At 43.4% G+C, this 23,348-nt stretch overlaps 1 protein-coding gene across 1 annotated transcript in view; it reads left to right on the top strand.

Annotated features, from left to right (window-relative positions):
* The first annotated feature begins 376 nt into the window (after positions 1-376).
* The window catches only part of p3h1 (prolyl 3-hydroxylase 1), a 71,816-nt gene continuing 48,844 nt past the window's right edge, over positions 377-23,348 (top strand). Inside the window, exons 1-2 of the mRNA XM_086039559.1 lie at positions 377-914; positions 15,368-15,520. Coding sequence (XP_085895685.1) covers positions 453-914; positions 15,368-15,520 — 615 coding nt within the window. The 5' untranslated portion in view covers positions 377-452. The remainder of the gene's footprint in view (positions 915-15,367; positions 15,521-23,348) is intronic.

The following is a 23,348-nucleotide window of genomic DNA, read 5'->3' as shown; positions in this document are numbered from 1 at the left end:
ACGCAAAATTAATCAGAGTGCCGTGTTTCAACTAGTGGGCCTGCTGGGAACATATTCTTGAAAAAAATATGTTTGGGTTGACTTCTGCTTTAATGTAGTTGTGTTTCAAACCTTGCTTGATTGTGGATGCTCTTGAGCATGACGTTTTTTTTGTTTTTTTTTTTAACCTGCAGTAACTTCCCTAAATAAATAAATATCGCTGAACAAAGTGACGAATGGTCTTTTAGTGAAGAGGTGGGGCTGGTCCAAAACCGAACCCCGCCTCTTCACTAAACGATCATTTCAAGCTTTTGACGGGCTCAGACTCTGAATACATCAACCCCCCACCCCCGCCCCCACACACCCCACCCCCGCAAAAAAAAAAAAACACCTTTTTTTTTCTTCTTACATGTTCGGAGCTGTCGTCCAATCTTGATCAAAATTCAAATCCATACGCACGAGATTTGAGGAGAATGGAGCTGAGTTTGGCACTTAGAGTACTTTGCATCGTTTTGTCATCATACACGTCGAGTTCTTATTTGAGCAGTCATTTTGTTTTGGAGCCCTATGATTTCCTTTTTGACACGGCGGTGGAAGCCTATTTCAAGGGAGACTGGCTCTCGGTAATCCTGAACATGGAGAAGGCTATCCGGAACAGAGCTACAGTCCGCAAGGTTAAGGCGGACTGCCGACTCAAATGTGCCAACCAGACCGCTTTCGAAGACGTCACGGCCGGTTTAGGTATTTCTATACCCGGGGCTGGATCTGTGGAGGACCTGGCTTTCTTCTGGAAAATTCTGAAACGTGCGGACTGTGTGAATTCTTGCGAAACAGAGAAACTTGGCATACCAACTTTGCATGAAGTCGGGGAAGAGGTGGAATTGGAGTTTAAGAGGAGGACCCCTTACAATTACTTGCAAGTCGCATATTTCAAGGTACAGTAGTCCTGTGGAAATAGCCAGTGGTGTAACCACTGTTGAATCAGGTCAAATGCATTATACAGATCTAAGATTTATGTCAATTATGTAGAAGCAAACGTGTTCATAACGAGGAGATACATTCTACTCCCACCCCCAACACACACACGTACACACACGATGCCACGTCATAAACCTGAAGATTTCCCTCGAAATAGTGAAAACAGTTAGTCAGATAAAAAGATTTTAATTCGTTTTCATGTTGCTGTTAATTAGCCTCTTAGTTTTTTATGATTATTTTCTGGCCTAAGTCTCGGCAGTTATCATCAACTATGATTACATATACAGTGCGAGTACAGTAAGTATTCTCTAGCTAGTAAGGAATCATATTTGCATTGTTCAATCTTTCCTTATAACAGAATTTGTGGGAAACGACTTCGGTACATGTCCTGTATGAACGTGCAAGTATGTTAACAAAATACATGTGTAACAACACAAGCTATATACAGTAATGCCCCCAAAAATATTTTCCCCCACAATTTTATTAAACAAAAACTGAACTATACTGTACAGGTATATGAATAAAATACAGTGCAGTATAACATGGTCCAGACATGTTGACAAAATACTGTAAATACTGTAACACCAATGCAGTACAGTACTTAACTACAGTAAATTGTACTGTATTATTTTAGTGTTGAGACTTGGGGGAAAAAATGAGTATTTTGAGTTGTTGTGTTGGCTTCATTCTTTGCTGTATGAAAATGTTTGTCTGCGTATCATACAGTTTTGTTGCTAATTGCAAGAAACTCTCCCGTTGATCATCACTGATGTCTGGGGATTCTTCTGCATACAAAAGCATTTTTGATGCCAATATGCTCTCTTGCTGGACGGTGGCTTTACATCAGGACTTTTCTCGTAGATCTGAGGTTTTCCGACTCCAAATGACGATGTTTTTTACTTTGTGTCCAGCTTCGCATAATCGGATGCATTTCACTCTCTCTTTCACGGTCATTACCTTTCTACTTCGTCTGGATGCCATGAACTACAGATGAAAATGTAAATGAATAAATTAAAAATCTTTCGCAATTTCAGTAAAACGCATGCCAAAGAAGTAACTTACATGTTGCCGTTCTGGATCCAATGATGGCGGAGCGGTCAGAATTTTTCCATAGTACAAGCGGGAGCTGCTTGAGTTTACGTGATTGCGGGCTTCCCTATGTGTTCCCGATACAGTACCAGAACTTCCGTTGGAAGTAATCGATCAGCAATGTAATATAGTGGAAGAAAATTTAATGCATACATTTTTTGTCCGAGTGAGGGAATTTCCATTTGAGCCGATGATGGCGGAGCGGTCAAAGTTTTTCCGTAGTATAGAATGTGGACTGCTTGAGTTGACTTCGCTATTGCTTCCGGGTTCCGGATACCGGAACATCCGTTGTCAGGAATCGATCGTTAATGTAATATAGGAGTAGAAAATTTAATGCATACGTTGTTTTTCTGGGTGAGGGAATTTCTGTTTGACAGAGGTCCGTAGGTGGGAATACTACTGTATTGTGACAAGCTTGTGTGCGTGATGTGTGGGTGTGGTGTGCGCATGCGTGGGAAGAGGGCAGTAGAGAGTGCAGGTGCGCGTATGCTGGTGAGATAGAGAGAGATGGGAGGGACGAAGTAAGAAAAGTATGAGAAGCAGGAAAAAAATGTGTAGACCAATAAAGCGAGGCTGCAGTACAACCCTTGTCTCCCTGTAGCGTGTTGTTGAGCTACTGAGCTCTCCCACACCCTTTTATCTACGACGTGCGACGGGCCGCGACCCCGTAGGCAACTCCGGCCTTGGAGAGGTATCTCCCCTGCGTCTCCAGACTACGGTCAGGCGAACGAAGCAGGAACGGACAACAAAGTATAATAACCCCTTTACTATGAATGAGGTTTTTTCATGAATTATTTATGCTAAATTAGCTTGTCAATGTTGCTGTACTTCATTGAAATGTGATGTAGCATTTCAGAATAAGGCTAGGTTCACACTGCAGACAAATGCGACCCAGATCGGATTTTTTTGCCCATATATGCGACCTATATCTGATTTTTTTATGACAGTCTGAACGGCTCAATTCCGATTTTTTCAAATGCGACCTGGGTCGCTTTCGTATGTGGTCTTAGATTGGATACATATCTGATCTTTTACAATGTGCTCGCGGTCTGAACGGCCAGGTCGCATATATCCGGCATTGACGTCATCTGGAGCCCAAAATGCACTCCGCGCAAGCAGAGGGAGACTGCTGGCAGCACGGGGATCGAATCTGCAAAGTTGTTTTGAGTAACACTATTGACTTTCTATTTTACTTTAATTTAATCCTACTTGAAACATGAAGCATAAACTGGACATTTATGGCGATCGTAGTAATTCAGCCACGGCTCAGATCGATTCATTTTTTTACGCATGGTTGTGACGTGGCTTCATCGTTAGTGATGTCTCCATGAAATGAGATAGAAAAGTGTCGCCTCATGATTTCCCCCAAATACTGCATTTATTTCTACCTCCTACCTAATCGCTTGACTGTATAAATGCCCCGACACGCTGGGCCACATTTACTTCAGCAAACACAACGTCGGGAGTGACGTTGTCTCTTCTTCTGCACATGCGGGTCACTTTTGTGACGCATGTGTTCATACAGCAGGCAAGACCGAGGTCGCATTAAAAATGTAGTATGAATGCTTACACACACAAAAAAAAAATCTGATTTAAAAAAAAAATCTGAATTGAACATTAAGACCCGCGGTGTGAATTAGCCTAAGAGTGCTTAGTGCCTTAGGGCTGCACAATACATTGAAAAAATATCGATTTCGCGATATTGGCCCATGTAATTTGCATATCGCAAAGATATGCAATGATTTTCTTATACAATTGTAGGTTTTTATCTGAATTCGACCAGTCAGACGCAAACTTATATGTGCATCGCCACCCAATTATCTCAGGGAATTACAATTAATAAGCTAAGAATATATCAAGCTCACTTATTTTGCTGCATGAATTTTAAAAAATGTCTTTCATTAGATACTAAAAATGAAATTTCTTGAGGAACATGTTAAATATCGCAATAATAATTATATATTCAACAACCATATTGCATATCGCATGTTTTTCCAATATCGTGCAGCCCTACTGCTTTGCCTCCAAATTCAGAGTGACATCTAAACAATAAAAATGTATCCTAACAAGGGTTGTAGGCTTGCCGGAGCCTATCCCAGCTGTCAGTGGTTCAGAGGCGGGGTACACCCTGAATTGGTCGCCAGCCAGTCGCGGAGCACAAACAACCATACACACTCAATTTTACACCTACTGACAATTTAAAGCAGACCCAGGCAAAGTACGACCTTGGCCCGCCCACAGTCTCTGACTGGCCCTAAGAGTGACCATGTCAAGTCAAGTCAAAGTAAAATGTAAAATATCGCTGACGTAGAGCAGAAACCTCAGAAGTCACAATTTGATCAATTTAATATATTTTCAAAAAATGATACTATATGTCAGTCCACACTTGTGGGTGTTATTTTTGAAAAATTATTGATCAATCTAAAGTGTTGAAAATGGCTTGCTCTCTTTGAGGATGCAGTACATGCAGCGCTGCCCAGCAACGCTCTGTTCTGTGTTTTCGCCCCTCACCACATACACAATGACAACGCCGCGCTGTAAGTTCAGAGCAAAAAGAGCCACATGAAACCAGGCAAAGAGCCGCATGCGGCTCGCGAGATGCAGGTTGGCCAGGCCTGATATATCTTTGGATGGCTGCCTCTCAATATCGAATGCTGGAAAAACCCTGCAAGTAAAACGTCTCAAGGATTTGAAAGATTTCCTCAAAGATGAAAACAAGGTGCAGCTGGTGAAGAACCTACTGGCCACATGCGCTAGTCCGCAAACAGCCCGGATGTTGCGTGGCCGAGAGGTGATTCTCAGAGATGGGCATTCTGACGGATGCCCATTTTGTGGACGGACAGACGGAGGACGAGAAGTCTTTTAAAAAGGATGCGTATGAGTTCACGAACGCTTTTTTGGTGGGGGCCGGACTGACGGAATAAAAGGACAGAAGCGCTTTAAAAGGGCGAGGACAGACGGGGTCAGAGGATGATTATTTTTATGAATAAGGATGGAGGGACGAGCATCCAAAAAGGAAGCACAATGTGGCTGATACCCGATTTCATTTATGACATAGGGTCAGTCGTTTTTGGAAGCTTGCTAGTTAGTACACACAGGCTATCGTGTGCATCTGAACGCCGCATGCATGTCCTGTTGTGGTACGTTAACATTTTGTAGCATCTACTATGGACTATTGAGGCATTAGTCAGCAAACTTACGTTATTAAAAACCAAAACATCAACCCGATCCCACGGTTGACATCAAATAGCAAGAGTGGATGTCAACATGCACGGCCTCGCGGTCACAGTGACTACGTACTGAGTGTTGCGTTTAAGAACTCGTAAATACCACCACTCAAAGTTAATACAAAATGACTTCTTTTCAACACCTAACAATAAAAGTCATACCATACCTAGGTCGTTAGAAGGTACTAATTTAGCAATAAAATGATGTTCCTCCTAATCTTTAACGTTTTTTTTTTCTATTCCAGGTGCATACCACATTTTGAATGTGGAGATTAAATTATGCATATTAGAGAAGCAAAACAAAACGTTTTGAAATAAGGCTGAATAAAAACAAAATTAAAAACCAATACAAAAGGTGGCACGGTGGGCGACTGGTTAGCACATCCGGCTCACAGTGCAGAGGTTGTGGGTTCTAATCCGGCCCCGACCTTCCTGTGTGGAGTTTGCATGTTCTCCCTGTGCCTGCGTGGGTTTTCTCCGGGTACTCCGGTTTTCTCCCACATTCCAAAAAAACATGCATGGTAGGTTGATTGGATACTCTAAATTGCCCCTAGGTGTAATTGTGAGTCCGAATGTTTGTTTGTCTCTGTTTGCCCTGCAATTGGCTGACAACCAATTCGAGGTGTCACCTGCCTACTGCCCGAAGACAGCTGGCATAGGCTCCACAGCACGCATGCGACCCTTGTGAGGATAAGCGGTATAGATAATGGATGGAATGATGGATGACTTCAAAGAAAAAATCAGTGCCCAAAAATGTGAAATTTGTATACAAGTATTTTTTTTTTTATAATCATAGGTATTTTCATAGTGTTAATGCAACTCTGCACTACTGTTAGTGATTACAAGCAAAATAATAGTTTTTTAACAGCTAGGGGTGGGCGATATGACAATATTAGATCGTTAAGTGGTTTGACGTGTTCACGATCTCATAAAGCTGAAAGATCGTTTGATCGTCTACTTGGCACATTCCAAACAGTTTAGCTTTATGGCGCCGCAAAGCCGCTGACGCGTATACCCGACCAACCAATCACAGCACGCACAGTGCACCGTACGTGACACTCCCCGCCTCCCTGTTTGTTTGTATAGCAGGAAGCTATAGCGGAAAGTCACCACGAAGCAGAGTTGGTCTCAAAAAGAAACTCCACATCCACAGTGTCAATTTTGTATGGCTTTTCCTCGGAGGAGAAAGCGCAAACCAGTTATTTGCAAAGTTTGCAGAGACTCGGTTCGGACGTCAGCACGGACAGCCAAAGTAAATGGAGATCAGATACAGCTGATACTAGCTCCAATCTAACACAACCCACGGTAACACAGTCATTTAACAAGAGCATTCCATATGAAAAAACAAGCAAGCAGTGTAAAGAAGTAACTGAGGCAGTGACTTATGACCTTGCTGAAGACATGATTCCCATTAAAACAGTGGAAAACGACGGCTTTAAAAGACTCTTCAAAGTACTAGACCTGCGTTACGAGCTGTGTTTTTATGTTTACATTATTAGGGCCCGAGTAGCAAAAACTGCAAGGACCCTATTGTTTTCGTTGAAATTCTTATTAGGGCCCGAGCAGCGAAAGCTTCAAGAACCCTATTGTTTTCGTGGAAATTCTTACTATTGTTTTAGTAGAAAATCTTCTTCTTATTATTATTATTATGGCCCAAGCAGCAAAAGCTGCAAGGACCCTATCGTTTTCATAGAAATTCTTCTTATTATTATTCTTCTCAATTAAGATTCGCATTTTTGAGGGACTAAATGTGAACGAAAACTCACCAAACTTTGCACACACATGCTTGGTGAAAAATTTTATATTTTGAAGTCGGCATACTCGAGTACTCAAAAACGAGGTCCCCAAGAGCCCATCGATTTCTTCATCAAAGTAAAGTCCCGGTAAGTTTGTCCTACGGCTACGAAAACTGGGAGGCACGTGTAGCACCCTCAGACCTACAAAAATTCTTTGGTCCCCATGCCCGAACCTGTACAGGAAATGAATTATGAGTATATTAATGTACAATTTTGGCCCATTTCTGCAAATTTGCAGGGGTCATACATTTGCCCCCTTGTCGTAGACGGTTCAACCGATTGACTTCAAATTGTCTCAACACTTGGGACAACAACAGGGACAAATATTTTATGTTTTTGAAACACTACATGACGGGGGCGGAGCATCAAACTTTGTGTTTCATAGTTCTCTCTTAATGAAGGATTTTGGATTGTACGTTTCACATAGAGCTATGAAAATTTGGTGATATACATAACAGCAGAACACCTACAAAATTGTCTTTAACAGCCATGTGCTAAACCTTACAGGAAGTCAACCATTTTGAATTTACGTTGGAATTGTCGCAACTTTTTGTGACTTTCATAGTGGTAATATTTAAACGAACTCCTCCTAGAGCATTTATCCAATCGTCTTCAAACTTTGCATCTTCATCTAAAGATATTTAAGATAAAAGGTTATTGACATTTTTTTATTTCATTTTCCAGAAAGTGAGTAATGAGTATTTGAAAGTACAACTTTGGACCATTTGTGCACATTTACAGGGGTCATACATTTGCCCCCAAGTCCAAGATGGTTCACCCGATTGACTTCAAATTTGGGTCATACCATCTCATCACGTTGGACAACAATAGGGGAAAATCTTTTACGTTTTCGAAACACTCTATGACAGGGGCTGAGCATCAAACTTTGCGTTTCATAATTCCTTTTTAACGAAGGATTCTGGGTTGTACGTTTCACCTACATCTATGAAAATTTGCTGGTATATGTAACAGCCTACGACCTACAAAAATCATCTTTTTAGCCATGTGCTAAACCTTACAGCACATATGTCAAAGTCAAGGCCCGCAAGAAGGTTTTCTACAGCCCCTGGGATGATATTGCTTTATTATTAGATCTGGCCCGCAGCAAGCCGGTGTGGGTAGCAGATGTGATCGGGTCCTTCACGCCTGCCGATGATGTCACGCTTTAAAATATATTGTAGCGTCTTCCAAGAACACAGAAGTAGTTTAATAATAACATTTTTATTAGTCCAACCGTCTACTGTGGGCCGCAGCCGACGCCAATACAGTACGACACCCGTTCAGTCAAAAAAGAGCAACCGCTCTCCTGTTCGTCCTCCGCTACTGTCGCTCGCATGCCCTCCCATCCAGCGACCCGCACGATGCATTTATTAACCTCGGAAACAACATAACTTGGCAAGACACAAATTCGACTAGAACACAGATAACCCAATTCGTTACACTATTTCTGTAATATATTTCATTGCAGAATCGGATTGTGGTGAAAAGTTATTTGGAGTAAAACACACTTTATTAAGAAATACTTCATGTTAGAAATCTCACGTTGTTTTATTATTAGTAATTGTTGGCATTTGATAAATTCATTGAGTTTCGATGTAGTGCTGAAATGTCCCACACTGTGAGCAGGCATTGAACGCTCCTCGAGCGCTAAGTGTTGATAGCGAGAGACGTGGTTCCTTTTCTTTTTTCTTCCTTTGAAAAAGCTAGCTAGTAGTTTGTTCATGCCAGCAAACTCAGTAGTTGCAGATTTCCCGTGTTTTACCACGTTTGTTGTTGTGTGGAAATGTTAAAAGGTGTCAGGTAACTGCTGAATATAATAGCCTAGATATGTTCTCGTGAGTGATGTGACGTTGATGAACACTAGTTAGTTATTTCGGTTAGTATGCTTACTGTTCTAGTGATGACACGTGTGAATGTGTATTGTATGTATTGTTTGGCTGTTTAATTGCTTAATAAAGCGAATTGTAATGTTTAGGCATATTGTTAACTAATGGATATGCACTGGATGATGTTGCTAGGTTATTCTTTGTCTGTGGTGTTGCAGACCACACTAAATAAACGTGTCAACTGGAATACGGGCCTGTGTTTTCTGACAGGAGCACCCACAATCATACCTTGCCACTTTAAAATAGAGTCAGCTGGAGACATCATACCAATCATATGATCCTCTCAGTTTTACTTCACATTATGTACAGTTCATACAATCTTGCAGCTCGAGTCAACCAGAAAATTGTTTCCAGTTTAGCAGGAGGAACGCAAACGGAAGTGACGTACGAGCCGCCTCGCAAAAGTAGCAGTAATGTACTTTATTTGATTTCTTTTATTTAGTAAGATAAAAACACAACATCGAGGCACAGAAATATATTACAGAAATATGAAGCGTGACATCATCAGCAGGCGCGAAGGACCCAATCCAATCTGGACATTTAAAAAAATTTCAATGAACATTCTATCAGTCCAGCCCTTGGCTTGTCGCAAAATTTTTTATTTGGCCCTCCGTCCATTTGACTTTGACACCCCTGCCTTACAGGAAGTCAACCATTTTGAATTTCCTTTGGAATTGTCGCAACTTTTTGTGACTTTCACAGTGGTCATATTTTAACGAACTCTTCCTAGAGCATTTATCCAATCGTCTCCAAACTTTGCATGCTTCATCTAAAGTTGTTTAAGATGAAAAGTTATTTAAATCTTTTTATTTCGTTGTCCAGGAAGTGAGTAATGAGTCATGCGCTGTATATCATGAAAACTGATGCTGTTTTGGAGGGTCTAAACCTTGGCTAAAACTCATGAAACTTTGCACACACATCAGACTTTCCATGACAATAAATAATTGAGAGATTTCTTGTGCTTTTTTCCCTAAAAAAGCTAGACAGCGCCACTTAATTGTTTACCAAGCTTCCCGGTTCCACGTAAAAACTGGAAGGCATATGTAACAGACCAAGATTTTAAACAATGTTTTTTAGAGTCATGTGCATAATTAACGAGAAGTCCGCCATTTTGACTTTATCTGAAATTTTGCGCCAAGTTTTGCCTTTCATAGGGGTCATATTTGAACTTAATTCTCCTAGAGAATTTATCCGATTGTTTTCAAACTTCCTGTGGTTCATCTGAATATGTTTATGATGAAAATTTATTGAAAACTTTTCATTTCATCGCACGCTGCTGCCACGGCGATGCAATGATTATGAAGAAAAATGATGCCGTTTTTGAGTGCCTAAACCTGTGCGAAAACTCGTGAAGATTTTGCACACACATCAGACATGGTATAAAAATAAAAACTATAGAGATTTCATGTGCTTGTTTGAAAAAATGTCTATATATATATATCCCCCTACACATATTTAAGGAAGCATTCGCAGTTCTACATTTTACCTAGGTCTGTGACAATTTGGAGATATCTGTAACAGCCCAAGACCTACAAAAAAGTATCTTATAACCGTAGGCTAAATCTTACAGTAAGTCCGCCATTTTTACCTAATTTTGGAATACTTTTTGTAGAGGTCATATTTTAACAAACTCCTAGAGCTTTTATCCGATCGTCTACAAACTTTAGGTGTTTCGCCTAAACTAAAGATGAAGATGAAAAGTTATTGCAAGTTTTTTATTGCGTTGCACGCTGTTGCCGTGGTGATCAGCCATTTGCAAAGACAAATTATGCTGTTTTTGACATCACATTTTTTATCTTAACCCGGGCGATAACTCATGCACCTTTGGACATACATCAGACCAGGCATAAACACAGACAATTTTTATGCTTATTGTCCTAAGTGCAAGTACCCCGACTTGCAAGCACCCCAATTAGGCCAGGGGTGCGAGGGCCCGTTATAGCTGCTCGCAGCTCTCGTGTTACCTTTATGTTTACATTCATTGCACATTTTGATAAAAATTGTCACTATTCAAATTAAAACCTCTTCAGAAAGCTTAGCTGACTTAAAATGTCTTTTTTTTTCTTTTAGAGTTTTATACACATTTTAAATATGTTTTATATGTTTTACATGAGGAAAATGCTCAGAAATGTGCAAATTAGTCGTAAAAAATAGGGGTGTAAAGGTACGCTAAATCACATTTCTGTTCGGTTCGGTTTTTTTGGAAACTTCGGTTCGGTATATTTTCGGCACAAAAAAAACAGATTTTAAAAAAAATATATGTTTATTTTGAAAAGATGACAAGGAAATGGTGCATTTTTTAGTAAAAATAAATAAACGCGAACCATTCGGGTGATATTCTAAGAAATTACACCAGAATAAAATATACACTAACAATAAAGATCTCTTAATTTAGTAAATTATTAAGACACTGAAATCTTTAAACACTCAGCAGCAAAAGCCTATGACACACCTAAGTATTCAAGTTAAAGACAAGTTGTCATTACAGTACATGTACACACTTTTTGTGACAAAATAAAATACATACAATAACAGTTATTGCTAACTATATTAAAACTTTTTAAAATGAAAAAAATTTTTAAAGTCTATGCAGTTGTATACACTTTTTAGGCATTGAAATCTTTGAATGTTCAACAGCATATTGTAATGAATTGGGTTATCTGTGTTGTGGTCGGATTCGTGTGTTGCTGAGTTGTGATGTTTCCGAGGTTCATGAATGCATCGTACGGCAAGCGAGTGGAGCAGCGGAGAAAGAAGAGCGCGAGCGGTTGTACTTGGATGAATAAAAACGTGATAATTAAATTACGTCTGGCGGCGTGTTCCTAGAAGACGCTACAATATGATAAATCTCGCTATTTAAGTTTGACGTTTTCGACTAAAAAGACTGCTTTCTTCCTTGTCTACGAAACATTCACAGTTGGATGATGGCGTGCATATTAGACGTGCTAGCCGCAACATAGCCACCGATTTCACGTAGCAATGTCGGCACGGGGAACAGGAAAGCCAGAATGTTTCCAAACAGGAGACCGCAGTGTACGCGGGGACCTTTGAGCGCTGGCCCTTTTCTGGCTCTCTCTTTTGTGCCGCCACTCTCATCTCCCGCATGCAACAGTCAGCATCCGTGCGTAAGCTCGCGCGAATAAGTGGACCAAACCAAACATGCCATACCGAAACATATTAATACACCCGAGTGTACCGTTACACCCCTATTAAAAAGAGATGTAAAAAAAGAATCATGATAAAATTGTGATCGTGGTTTTATTTTTTAAAAATCGTGATATATTTTTGCCATATCGCCCACCCTAGTAGCAGCCCCACTTGACACGCTTGCACCAAACCTAATCATATATTGCGTTTGCGAATGGCTGCAGCACCAAACTAGCGCACAGAGACGAGCACGGTAGCTGTGCTGTAGCTTAGAGCAATTTCGCTTTAGGGGTTTGGTGGATGCCTTAACTACTTAATTACTTGTACCAAATTCAAATGAGGTGTAGAGAGAGCGAGAGGGAACCAAATCAACAATTCAAATTTATTAACAAGTTATTATTGATGACAAACAGATTTAGTTGGGCGCCCAAATTAATACTAATAAAATGTTCTGGCCAACGTTGCCGCGGTTAATGGAGAGAGAGGCAGGGAACTTTAAGGAGGACTCTTAAGGAAAGTAAGAAGACTGCAAAGAAAATGAAATGCAGTTACAACAAGGTCTTGTAACTCATTGTCTGTGGGTGAAGTCAGATAAAGCTTTCTGTGAACTTTGTGGCTGCTGTTGCTGTTATGGAGAAAACTGAAAGACTTGAGTTGTGATGGACATAACCTAAAGTGTTTCATCAGTGCTTTCCTTGCTTCTTGAAGTGCTGCTATGGTGGACACGTTTGTTTACAACTGAATTGATTGTAGTTACAGTATTGTTATCTCCGGACTATTTTTGATATACTTCTTGTTCTATTTTCGTTTTAAGCGGACAAGAGCATGAATGCGCACACGAACCCGACTGCTTATATTTCGGACATTTAGCTACGCTAAACTCGTGTCAACTCGCGGGAGGCAGAGGGCGACTGGCAGTGGGCAAGCAATCAGGCAAGCATGGATCTTTTGCTGCTTAACTCATATTCCACAAACGCAATATTAATCAGAAGACCTTGTTTCAACTAGTGGGCCTGCATAGAACATATTCTTGAAAAAATATGTTTGGGTTGACTAGACTTGACTTGGGTTGATAACCCTAACCCTTTAATTGAAAAAACAAGCTGTTACATTTTTTTTTTTACATATTTATTTCCCTGTTATTGAATCAAAAGGTTCAGAGAACATTTAATTTCCAGTTGTTATTCATGTTTGAAATGTCATTTGCATTGGTGAATACTGTTACTTATTTCCCTATTTTTAAACCTAAAGGTTCATGAACATTTCGTAATTGTCAGTAATATGTCATGTTTCAAATGGACCAGAAGACATGGTTAAGAATCTCGAAATTTAAATTAAAAAGTAAAAAATGAAAGGCAGACTGGTTTGCTAAAAAGTGCTTGGATTTATTGGTGTTTCATGTAAAAAAGAATGTCAGGCTAAATTAGCGGTCGGCAACCTGCCACTCCGGAGCTGCATGCGGCTCTTTCATCCTTATGTTGCGGCTCTGCGTGGCTTGGGAAAATACATTATAAGTGTAACCACAGTCTGAACCTCCAGGTCGCATACATCCAACATTGACGTCAGGAGCCCAAAATGCGCTCCGCGCGGGCGGAGGGGTCAGTGCTGACAGCGACTCTGCAGTTGTTTTGAGTAACAGTATTGACTTTATATTGGACTGTAATTTAATCCCACTTGAAAAATGAAGCATAAAGTGGACATTTATGGTGATAGTAGTAATTCAGCCACGGTTCGACCGGCTCATTTTTTACGAGCAGTTATGACGTGACGTCACTTTTACTGACATCTCCATGAAATTAGATTGGAAAAGCCTCGCCTCATCATTTCCCCCAAATACTGTATTTCTACCTCTGACCGAATCGCTCCACTGTTGAAATGGCCCGACACGCTGCACCACTTTTACTTCCGTAAACACTACGTCGTGTGTGACGCAGTCTCTTCTGCTACGCATGCGGGTCACTTTAGGGGCGCAACTATGTTCACACAAGAAAAGAGACAGAGGTCGTATTTTTAATGTAATATGAATACTTGCACACACAAAAAATATTTTTCTTAAAAAGACGGCAGCTTACAGTCCTGCGTAAAGATGAAAATGACTTCCCAGCCTTGATTTGCAGACGCCGCATGTGCACAAAGGTTCAGGAGCAGAAGTCTTATTAACCAGCTAAAATAAATATTCGGGCAGTTATTTTGCAAATATTTATTTTCAGTGTTCAGTGAAATGATGTTGTTTTTTGAATTGTATTTTAAAATTCTGGCATTTTTGTTTGCTAGATAGATCATTTAAGTTCAGCTTTTTAGTTCATTTGAAAGAGACCTTCAACTCTGCGCTTTTTTTTGTAAGAGTTCAAAATGTTTTAATTTAATAAATACAATTGAAAACAATACATTACTGAAACATGGATGGTCTGCATGGATTTCATAAGCATCGCCCGCACGCACACACACACACACACACACACACACACACACACACACACATATATATATATATATATATATATATATACTGTAAGAAAAACGGCAGCTGTTGTGGTTGCCAGAATAATATTGTAAAAATACAGTGTAAAGCACATTACAAAACAACCTATAAATTTTACAGTTTAAAACTGTAATCATTTACAAAAAATTGCATGCTAAAATTGGAGACAGGCGCCTTTGCCCATATGTACACTTGACTTTAAGACAGAGTTGGTAAGCTAGGTGTGCCTGTGTCCCGTGCAACACTAGTATCCATCCATCCATGCATCCATCTACTGTATCTCTCTCTTTCTCTCTCTCTTGCTCTCTGTCTATCATCTATCTACTAGTACAAGGTACTTATGAGAAATTTGGACTTTTGAAAATCGCCCCCCAATGCTCAAATAGCAGTTTTAATTGTATTGGACACAATTTATAAGATTCTAATATGTTGCATGAAACAGTGTAGGATCCATGTTGCAATGAACAGTTACTTGAAACAATACACATTAACTGAGTATTTCATGGATTTTGAATTACGCTCCGAACATTTTCCCAGCGGTCTGAGCCCCATGGCCTAATCGGATATGACCTCATCAAGCCACAAAGTTGACTTTCTGGCTGACTAGTGTGCACATGTTTTTTTCTGATTAATTTTATTTCTGATTCCCCAGAATGAAAATTATTGTAACATTTGAACTAAATCCTGAGGCAGTTTCAATAGGTAAATAATGGTGACTGACACAATGAACAATCCTACCAGTTAGAATACACTAGAACATGACATCCCTTTTGTGTTTTTTAGATAAATAAACTGGAAAAGGCAGTGGCAGCAGCCAACACATTTTTTCAAGCAAACAAAGATCACATGGAGATGAGACAGAACTTGGACTACTACGGCACAATGTCAGGAGTGCAGGAAGAGGACTTCAAAGATCTTGAAGCCAGGCCACACATGGTTTGAACTAGGGCTTCACAATACACACATACACACACGCACACACAAAAATCGTCATCACGATACTGTATTGGCACACGCAATATGCGTATCGCAAAAATGTGTGATGAATTAATACTTTCGTATGGAATTGTAGGCTTCTATCTGACATAGGCCAATCAAATGTTCAGAAAACAGGTCAGCCACACATCAGAGACCTCTAGCCCTGAGCAGTTGTGATGTCATTTTCAGTCGACAGAAGTGACAAAATGGCCTCCCCCAGAGATTGCTAAAAAAGGATGGATTAACCACAAATGCAATATTTATCAGAATGCCTTGTTTCAACTTGTGGGCTTGCATAGAACATATTCTTGAAAAAACATGTTTGGGTTGACTTTAAATGTGCCTTTTAATATGCATCGCCATCCAATAGGACTATAGTATCTAGGGGCACTACTAAACATATTAAAAAGAAAAAAAAGCTGTTTATTTTGCTACATATTCATTAAATAATAAATGTAATTTCATTAGGTACATGTTAAATCTTGCAATAATCTTGATACCCCCATATTCAACACCCATATCGTATACTCCATGTTTTACCAATGTCGTGCAGCCTTAGTTTGAACAAAATGTCACGGGTGGAGCAGGAATTGGACCCAAAAGCAGACAGGAGACAAAAATGGAAAAGTAAAAATCTTTATATGCAAAAATTCAGAGTAAGGCAGAGCAGGGCATGGAAGGCAAAATGTTCTGACAACGTGTAAGTGAGTAACTTCAGCTTACATACAGAAAACACACGCCCAACCCTTCATGACCAAATAAAGAACAAAGCGACTAGCAACATCAAGGAGTGACTGACCCAAACCCAGACACAGTAGCATTACAGTACCCCTGCCCCTCAAGGGGCACCACCTGGTGCCTTTCCTGGCTTGTGAGGGAACTCACGGTAGAAGTCCCGGAGAAGGGAAGGGGTGAGGATAAGGGACCTAGAGATCCAAGACCGTTCCTCAGGACCGTAACCCTCCCAGTCAACTAAATACTGAAAACCCCGACCACGACAATGTATATCCAAAATCTTGCTAACAGTGTATGCCGGGTGACCATCAACGTCTAGTGGCGGAAGAGGCGGATCGGAAGGAGGACTGAGTGGGCAAGAGGAGACCGGCTTCAGGGGAGCGACATGAAAAGTGGGATGGATTTGGAGAGAGGCAGGGAGGTTTAGGCGGATGGCGGATGGGCTAATGACCCTCTCAATTTCAAAAGGCCCAATGAACCTGGGGGCAAGCTTACGGGAATCAGTCTGGAGGGGAAGGTCATGGGCAGACAGCCAAACCTTTTGCCCCGGCCGGTAGTCTGGGGCAGGAGATCATTGTCAATTGGCCAGGTGATGATTGCGTTGGGCTGTGTGGGACAGAGCAACTCTGGCATGTCTCCATACAGCATGACATTGACGGACGTGAGCACGGACAGAGGGAACAGTGACCCCTTGCTCCTGGGGAGGAAATAGCGGGGGCTGATACCCATAAGATACCATGAATGGAGACATGCCTGTGGATGAGGAAGTGAGGGAATTGTGGGCATACTCAATCCATGGAAGGTGTAAGCTCCAGGAGACCAGATGGCGGCCTGAGACACATTGAAGGGGTGACTCCAGGTCCTAATTGACTCTCTCTGACTGTCCATTGGTCTGCGGGTGAAAACAGATAAGGTAAGATAAGATAAGAAGGCCTTTATTGATCCACAGTGGGGAAATGTTCATTGTTACAGCAGCAAAGATATAGGTAACACAGGGACAGCGGCATAATGTAGCCATTCATGTATAACATTAACGGCAAACATTCAGGATCAAACCTATGTAAATATACGTAATAACTATGTGTATATACACATGTATATACACACCAACATACATCTACATAAAAAGTATAAGGAACACTCATTTTAGCCTGTACATAGTACAGAGGAAAAATACTCTAAGTGACAGTGCTGCAGTGCTGTAGTGAAATGTAAGGAACAGCACTGGATAAAAATAAAACTAGACTAACAGTAGTGGGGAATGTTGAGTATTGCACAGTATTACAGTAGTGGGGAATGTTGGGTATTGCACGATATAAGCTCAGGTGCAGGACTGCACAATTGCACTAATGTCCGCCAGTTTGCAGAGACTACACAATGTTCTTGTTAAAGAGTCTGACAGCAGCAGGCAAGAAGGAGCGGCGGAATCTCTCCTTTGCACAGCGAGGGTGTAACAGTCTGTCACTGAAGGAGCTGTGGAGTGCTGTTAGGGTGCCCTGGAGGGGGTGGGCCGGGTTGTCCAGCATTGATGATAGCTAGGCCATCATCCTCCTGTCCCCCACCAAGTCCACAGAGTCCAGGGAGCAGCCCAGGACAGAGCCGGCCCTCCTGACCAGTTTGTCCAGCCGCTTCTTGTCCCGGGCCGAGACGCCGCCTGCCCAGGTGACCACTCCCTGGAAAATGACTGATGCAACCACCGAGTCATAAAAGTTCCTGAGGAGTGTCCCTTGAACCCGAAAAGACCACAGTCTCCTGAGTAGGAAGAGTCTGCTCTGACTCTTCCTATAGAGAGCGTCTGTGTTGTCGCTCCAGTCCAGTTTATTGTTCAGATGAACACCCAGGTAAATTGAGACCTCTCAACATTTGTTCTCCGGATATTCACTGGTGCAGGTGCGCCAGTGATGGTGCCTACCGAAATCCACCACCATTTCTTTGGATTTCCCCGCATTGATCAGGAGGTGGTTCTGCTGGCACCAGTCCACAAAACCCTGAGTAAGTTCTCTGTACTCCCGATCATCTCTGCCTGTGATGAGGCCGACAATCGCAGAGTTGTCAGGGAACCTCTGCAGGTGACAGGTAGGGGTGCTGTAGTTGAAGTCCGAGGTGTAGAGGGTGAACAGGAAGGGAGCCAAGACAGTTCCCTGCGGGGCCCCCGTGCTACAGAGGAGCACGTCAGACACACAGTCCTGTGTCCTCACATGCCGTGGCCGGTTTGTGAGGTAGTCCTTGATCCATGTGGTGAGGTGTTGGGCCACCCCCGCTCGCTCCAGCTTGTCTCCCAATAGGATGGGCTGGATGGTGTTGAAAGCACTGGAGAAATCAAAGAACATGATCCTCACAGTGCTCCCCGCCTTTTCCAGGTGGGAGAGTGAAGTGTGGAGGAGGTAGATGATGGCATCATCCACACTGATGCCAGGCTGGTATGCGAACTGGAGTGGGTCCATTGAGGAGCTCACCAGGGGGCGCAGGTGGTCAAGGACCAGTCTCTCCAGGGTCTTCATCAGGTGAGACGTCAGCGCCACCGATCTGAAGCTGTTGAGCTCCCTTCGGGTGGGGGGTCTTTGGCACCGGGACCAGGCAGGATGTTTTCCACAGCTGGGGGACTCTGCCCAGCTTCAGGCTTAGGTTGAACATGTGCTGGACAATTCCACACAGCTGGTCTGCGCAGGATTTGAGGAGCTGGGGGCTGATGCCATCTTCCTCGCCTTCATCTTCTTCAGCTGGTTCTTCACCTGAGATGTTATGAAGGCCAAGGCTGGGCAGGAGGGAGTGATGGCTGTCTGGTGTAGCTGGGAGCTGGAGACTGTTGAGAAAAGAGGAGAGGGGGTGACACACCCAGCAGGAGGAGTAGGTGGAGGCTGCAGCAGGAGAGACTGAGTGGGGGCAGGCATCTGATCGAACCTATTGAAAAAGAAGTTCAGCTCATTTGCCCACTGCAGGTCCCCCCCAGTCCGGGCCATAGGTTGTCCGTGGCCTGAGATGGTCTTCCGGCCCCTCCAGACTCTCCTGGCATTATTCTGCAGCAGCTGCTCCTCCATCCTCTTCCTGTAGGACCTTTTCCCCTCTCTGATCCCCCTCCTCAGCTGGCGCCGCATAGTCTTCCGCTCCTCTTTGTTGCCTGACGCAAAAGCCCTCTTCTTCTCCTTCAGGAGAGCTTTTATGTCTGGTGTGATCCAGGGTTTGTTGTTGGAGAAACACCTTACTGTCCTATTGGGTATGATCTTCTCCATGCAGACATTTATATAGTCTGTAACAGTGTCCATTAGACTACTAATGTCTTCCCCGTGAGCATCGCTGAATACTTCCCACAAAGTTCTGCTGAAGCAGTCCTTTAAGGCCTCCTCGGCCTCTCCAGACCACCTCTGAATTGTGCGGGTCACAGCTGGCTGCCTGCGGACCAGAGGTTTGTACACAGACTGGAGAGCCACCAGGTTGTGATCAGCTTTGCCCAGCGGGGGGGAGGGGCAGTGACGTGTATGCCTCCTTGGTGTTGGCATAGAAAAGATCCAGTGTTTTATTGTCTCTGGTGTGGCAGGTGACATACTGTGTGAATGAAGGCAGAGAGGATGGAAGGGGAGGCATGATTGAAGTTACCAGAGATGAGTCGCAGGGCATTTGGGTGCTGTGTTTGTAGCCTGGTCACGGCTGCAGTCAAGACATCACAGGCTGTGACGCCGCTGGCAACGGGGGGAGATGTAGACGGTCACCGTGATCACATGACTAAACTCTCGCGCGATGTAGAATGGCCTCATGCCAACAGCTAGCAGCTCAATATCCCTGCTGCAAAGCTGCTCCTTAATCGTGATGTGCCCACGATTACACCATCTATCGTTCACAAACACATCCAGCCCTCCTCCTTTGCTCTGACCACTCTCCAGCGTCCTGTCTGCGCGTATGATTTGGAAGCCGTCCAATTCCACCAGCAGCAGCAAGAAAACCGCAGTTTGGGTGTCCATTGCTACGCAGGTTTACGACTATCAACTATGTGAAAAAGCTATGAGGTAGAGTAATAGTAATGTACAAAAACACACAAAAAGGCTCACCGGTGAGCCGGAGCTGCTGTAGCGGGCTGCTACTCGCGCGGCGCCGGAAGCTGACCTGAAGACAGGCTAGTGGATGCTCCCAGAGCTCTGCAGAAAGCCTCCCATACCTGGGATGTGAACTGGGTATCCCGGTCAGAAACTGTCAATGGGGATGCCATGAAACTTTAAGATGTGGTTCACTAAGATGTCTGCAGCCTCAAGGGCGGAGGGAAGTTTGGGCAATGGAATGAAGTGAACCATCTTGGAGAATCAGTCAACTACGGTCAATATGACCGTGTATCCATCTGAGGGTGGCAGAACAGAGACAAAATCGATCGACAGGTGGGACAGGGACGGCTGGGGGTGGGCAGTGGTTGAAGGAGACCCATGGGGCGACGATGAGAGGACTTCCCTCAAGAGCAGACGACATAAGCCGCAACAAACTCCCTGACATATTGGAACATTCGGGACCACCAGAGGTGTTGCCGCTGGAGAGCTTGATTCATCCCAGGATGACAAGCTAAATTGGAGGTGTGTCCCCATTGCAGGACTTGAGAGCGGACAGAATCTGGGACAAAGAGCTGATCCTCAGGGCCCGAACCAGGATCTGGTTACTGTCGTTGGGCCTCCACGACCGCCCGCTCAATGTCCCACACAGCCGCACCGATGAAGCATGAAGAGGGGAGAATGGTGTCAGGATCTTGCCTGTCTGGTGGTGGATCATGCATACGAGAGAGAGCATCAGGTTTAACATTACGGGAGCCAGGATATAGAGAAATTAAAGTGCCCTAGGCTCAAGGCCCAACGTGCCTGCCGGAATTCAGGTGCTTGGCAGATTGCAGATACATGAGGTTGTTGCGATCTGTTAGTATCAGAAAGGGGATCTTAGCTCCCCCCAGCCAATGTCTCCACTCCTGAAGGGCAGCCACCACAGCCAACAATTCACGATTACCAACATCAAAGTTTATCTCGGCGGGATACAACTTGCATGAAATGAATGCACAAGGATGAACCTTTCGATCTCTGGAACTTCTCTGAGACAGTACGGCCCCAACACCAAAGTTAGAAGCATCCACTTCAACGATGAACTGGAGAGCAGGATCCGGATGGATTAGGGCTGGGTCAGAGGTGAACAGTTGTTTGAGGTGTTCGAATGCCGCATCCATCAGCTTTGAGGTTCCATGCGAATGGAGAGGCTGTCGAGATGTGTTGGGTGAGGGTGCCGCGACCTTGCTGTAGTCACGGATGAACTTCTTGGAAAAGTTTGTAAAGCCCAGGAACTGTTGGGGCTGTTTGCGCGAAGGGACGTTCCAAAATGACACTGCGTCAATCTTGGCAAGATCTGGTCTAACCTGACCCTTGCCGTGAATGTAGCCGAAAAAACTAATAGAGGGGACTCCGAACTCCCATTTTTCTGCTTTGACAAAGTTTATTTTCAAGGAGCCGCTGAAGAACTAATCTAACATGCTGGGTAAGTTCTTGAAGAACGTCATTGAGTGCTTGAAAAACGGCTGGAGCATTAGTGAAACCAAAAGGCATCACCAAATATTCAAAGTAGCCAAGGGCTGTCTCAAAGGCTGTTTTCCACTCATCTCCCTCCCGGATTCGCACCAAATGATAAGCGTTGCGAAGGTCTAGTTTGGTGAACATGTTGGCTTGATCGAGAGGCTCTAAGAAGAGGTCAATGAGCGGAAGCGGGTACTTATTCTTAATGGTGATGCCATTTAAGTTTTTGAAGTTGATGTATGGTCGTAGGTTCTTGTATTTTTTTTCCACAAAGAAAAATCCCGCCCAGAGGGAGGAGGAGGTACGGAGAATACCGACAGCCAAGGACTCACTGATGTACTTCTCCATGGCCTCCCTCAGATTGTAAAGTCTACTAGAAGGGGGGCTCCGGGGAATGAGTCAATGGCACAGTCGTTTGGTCGGTGAGGAGGAAGGGAAAGCGCCAGAGACTTACTTAACACCTCCCCCAAGTCGTGATACTCAGAGGGAACCAAAGAAAGATCGGAAGGAGAAGGATGAGATGTTGGAGACACAGAACGCAAACAATGAGCATGACAGAAAGTGCTCCAACTAACTCTGGAAGAGGAAACACAGTCTATGTGCGGGTTATGAAGTCTTAACCAGGGTAGTCCAAGAACTACAGGAGCAGAAGGAGAATGGATGACCAAAAACTCCTGATGGTTACCCGCAATCGTGAGAAAGAGTGAAATGATCTGGTGTGTAACAGTCTCTAGAGGGCTCCCGTCGACGGCACTTACTGGTTGGGGTGAGTCTACAAGGCACAAGGAGAATTTAGCATTAGCAAAAAACTCTTTGTCAATAAAATTGTCATCTGCCCCTGAATCTACCATCACCTGAAGGGAGACAGAGTTGTTGAGGGAAGAGACAGTGGCAGTCAAGTTAATCTGGTTCGAAGATTCACTTGAGATTTTAGTGTCACTCATCCTCAGGCTCCGTTCTGTGGTAGCAAGAGGACTCTTGGGTAGGAGTGGGCACTGGTTGATGAAGTGCCCGGACCTTCCACAATAGATGCAAAGACCATATGCAACTTGCCGGGTACGTTTCTCCAGGGAGAGTCGGGTTTTGCCAAGTTGCATGGGTTCTTCCCCAGCGGAAGCAAGTGTCTCTGGGCTCGTGAAAGGTTGGTTCTCCAGTCGAGGAGCAGCGGCACGTGAAGAGAAAGAGCGGCCAGGTCTCGCATTCCAACGGCGTTCTCTGATGCGATTGCCAATCCAAATCGCGAAGGACATTAACTGCTCAAGAGGCTCTGGCTCATCCTGAGTAGACAGCTGATCTTGAAGCTCCTCAGACAATCCACATACAAAAGCTGTTTTTTGTCCAGCCTCATTCCATCCACTTTCAGAGGCTAAAATGCTGAACTCGATGGCTTAGTCTGCAGCTGACTGAGAGCCCTGATGTAATGACTTCAGCCGTTTGCCTGATGACTGATTAATGAAGGGCTGATCAAAGACTTTGCGCATCTCCTGAGAAAAAGAAGCAAATGATTCCAGTGTCTCTGACTT

This window comes from Filicampus tigris, chromosome 9 (genome assembly GCF_054856515.1).
Source record: "Filicampus tigris isolate MCC_2025a chromosome 9, RoL_Ftig_1.0, whole genome shotgun sequence".
Lineage (NCBI taxonomy): Eukaryota > Metazoa > Chordata > Actinopteri > Syngnathiformes > Syngnathidae > Filicampus > Filicampus tigris.
Note: the sequence above shows the minus strand (reverse complement) of the source record. Positions and strands in the feature narration are given on the sequence as shown.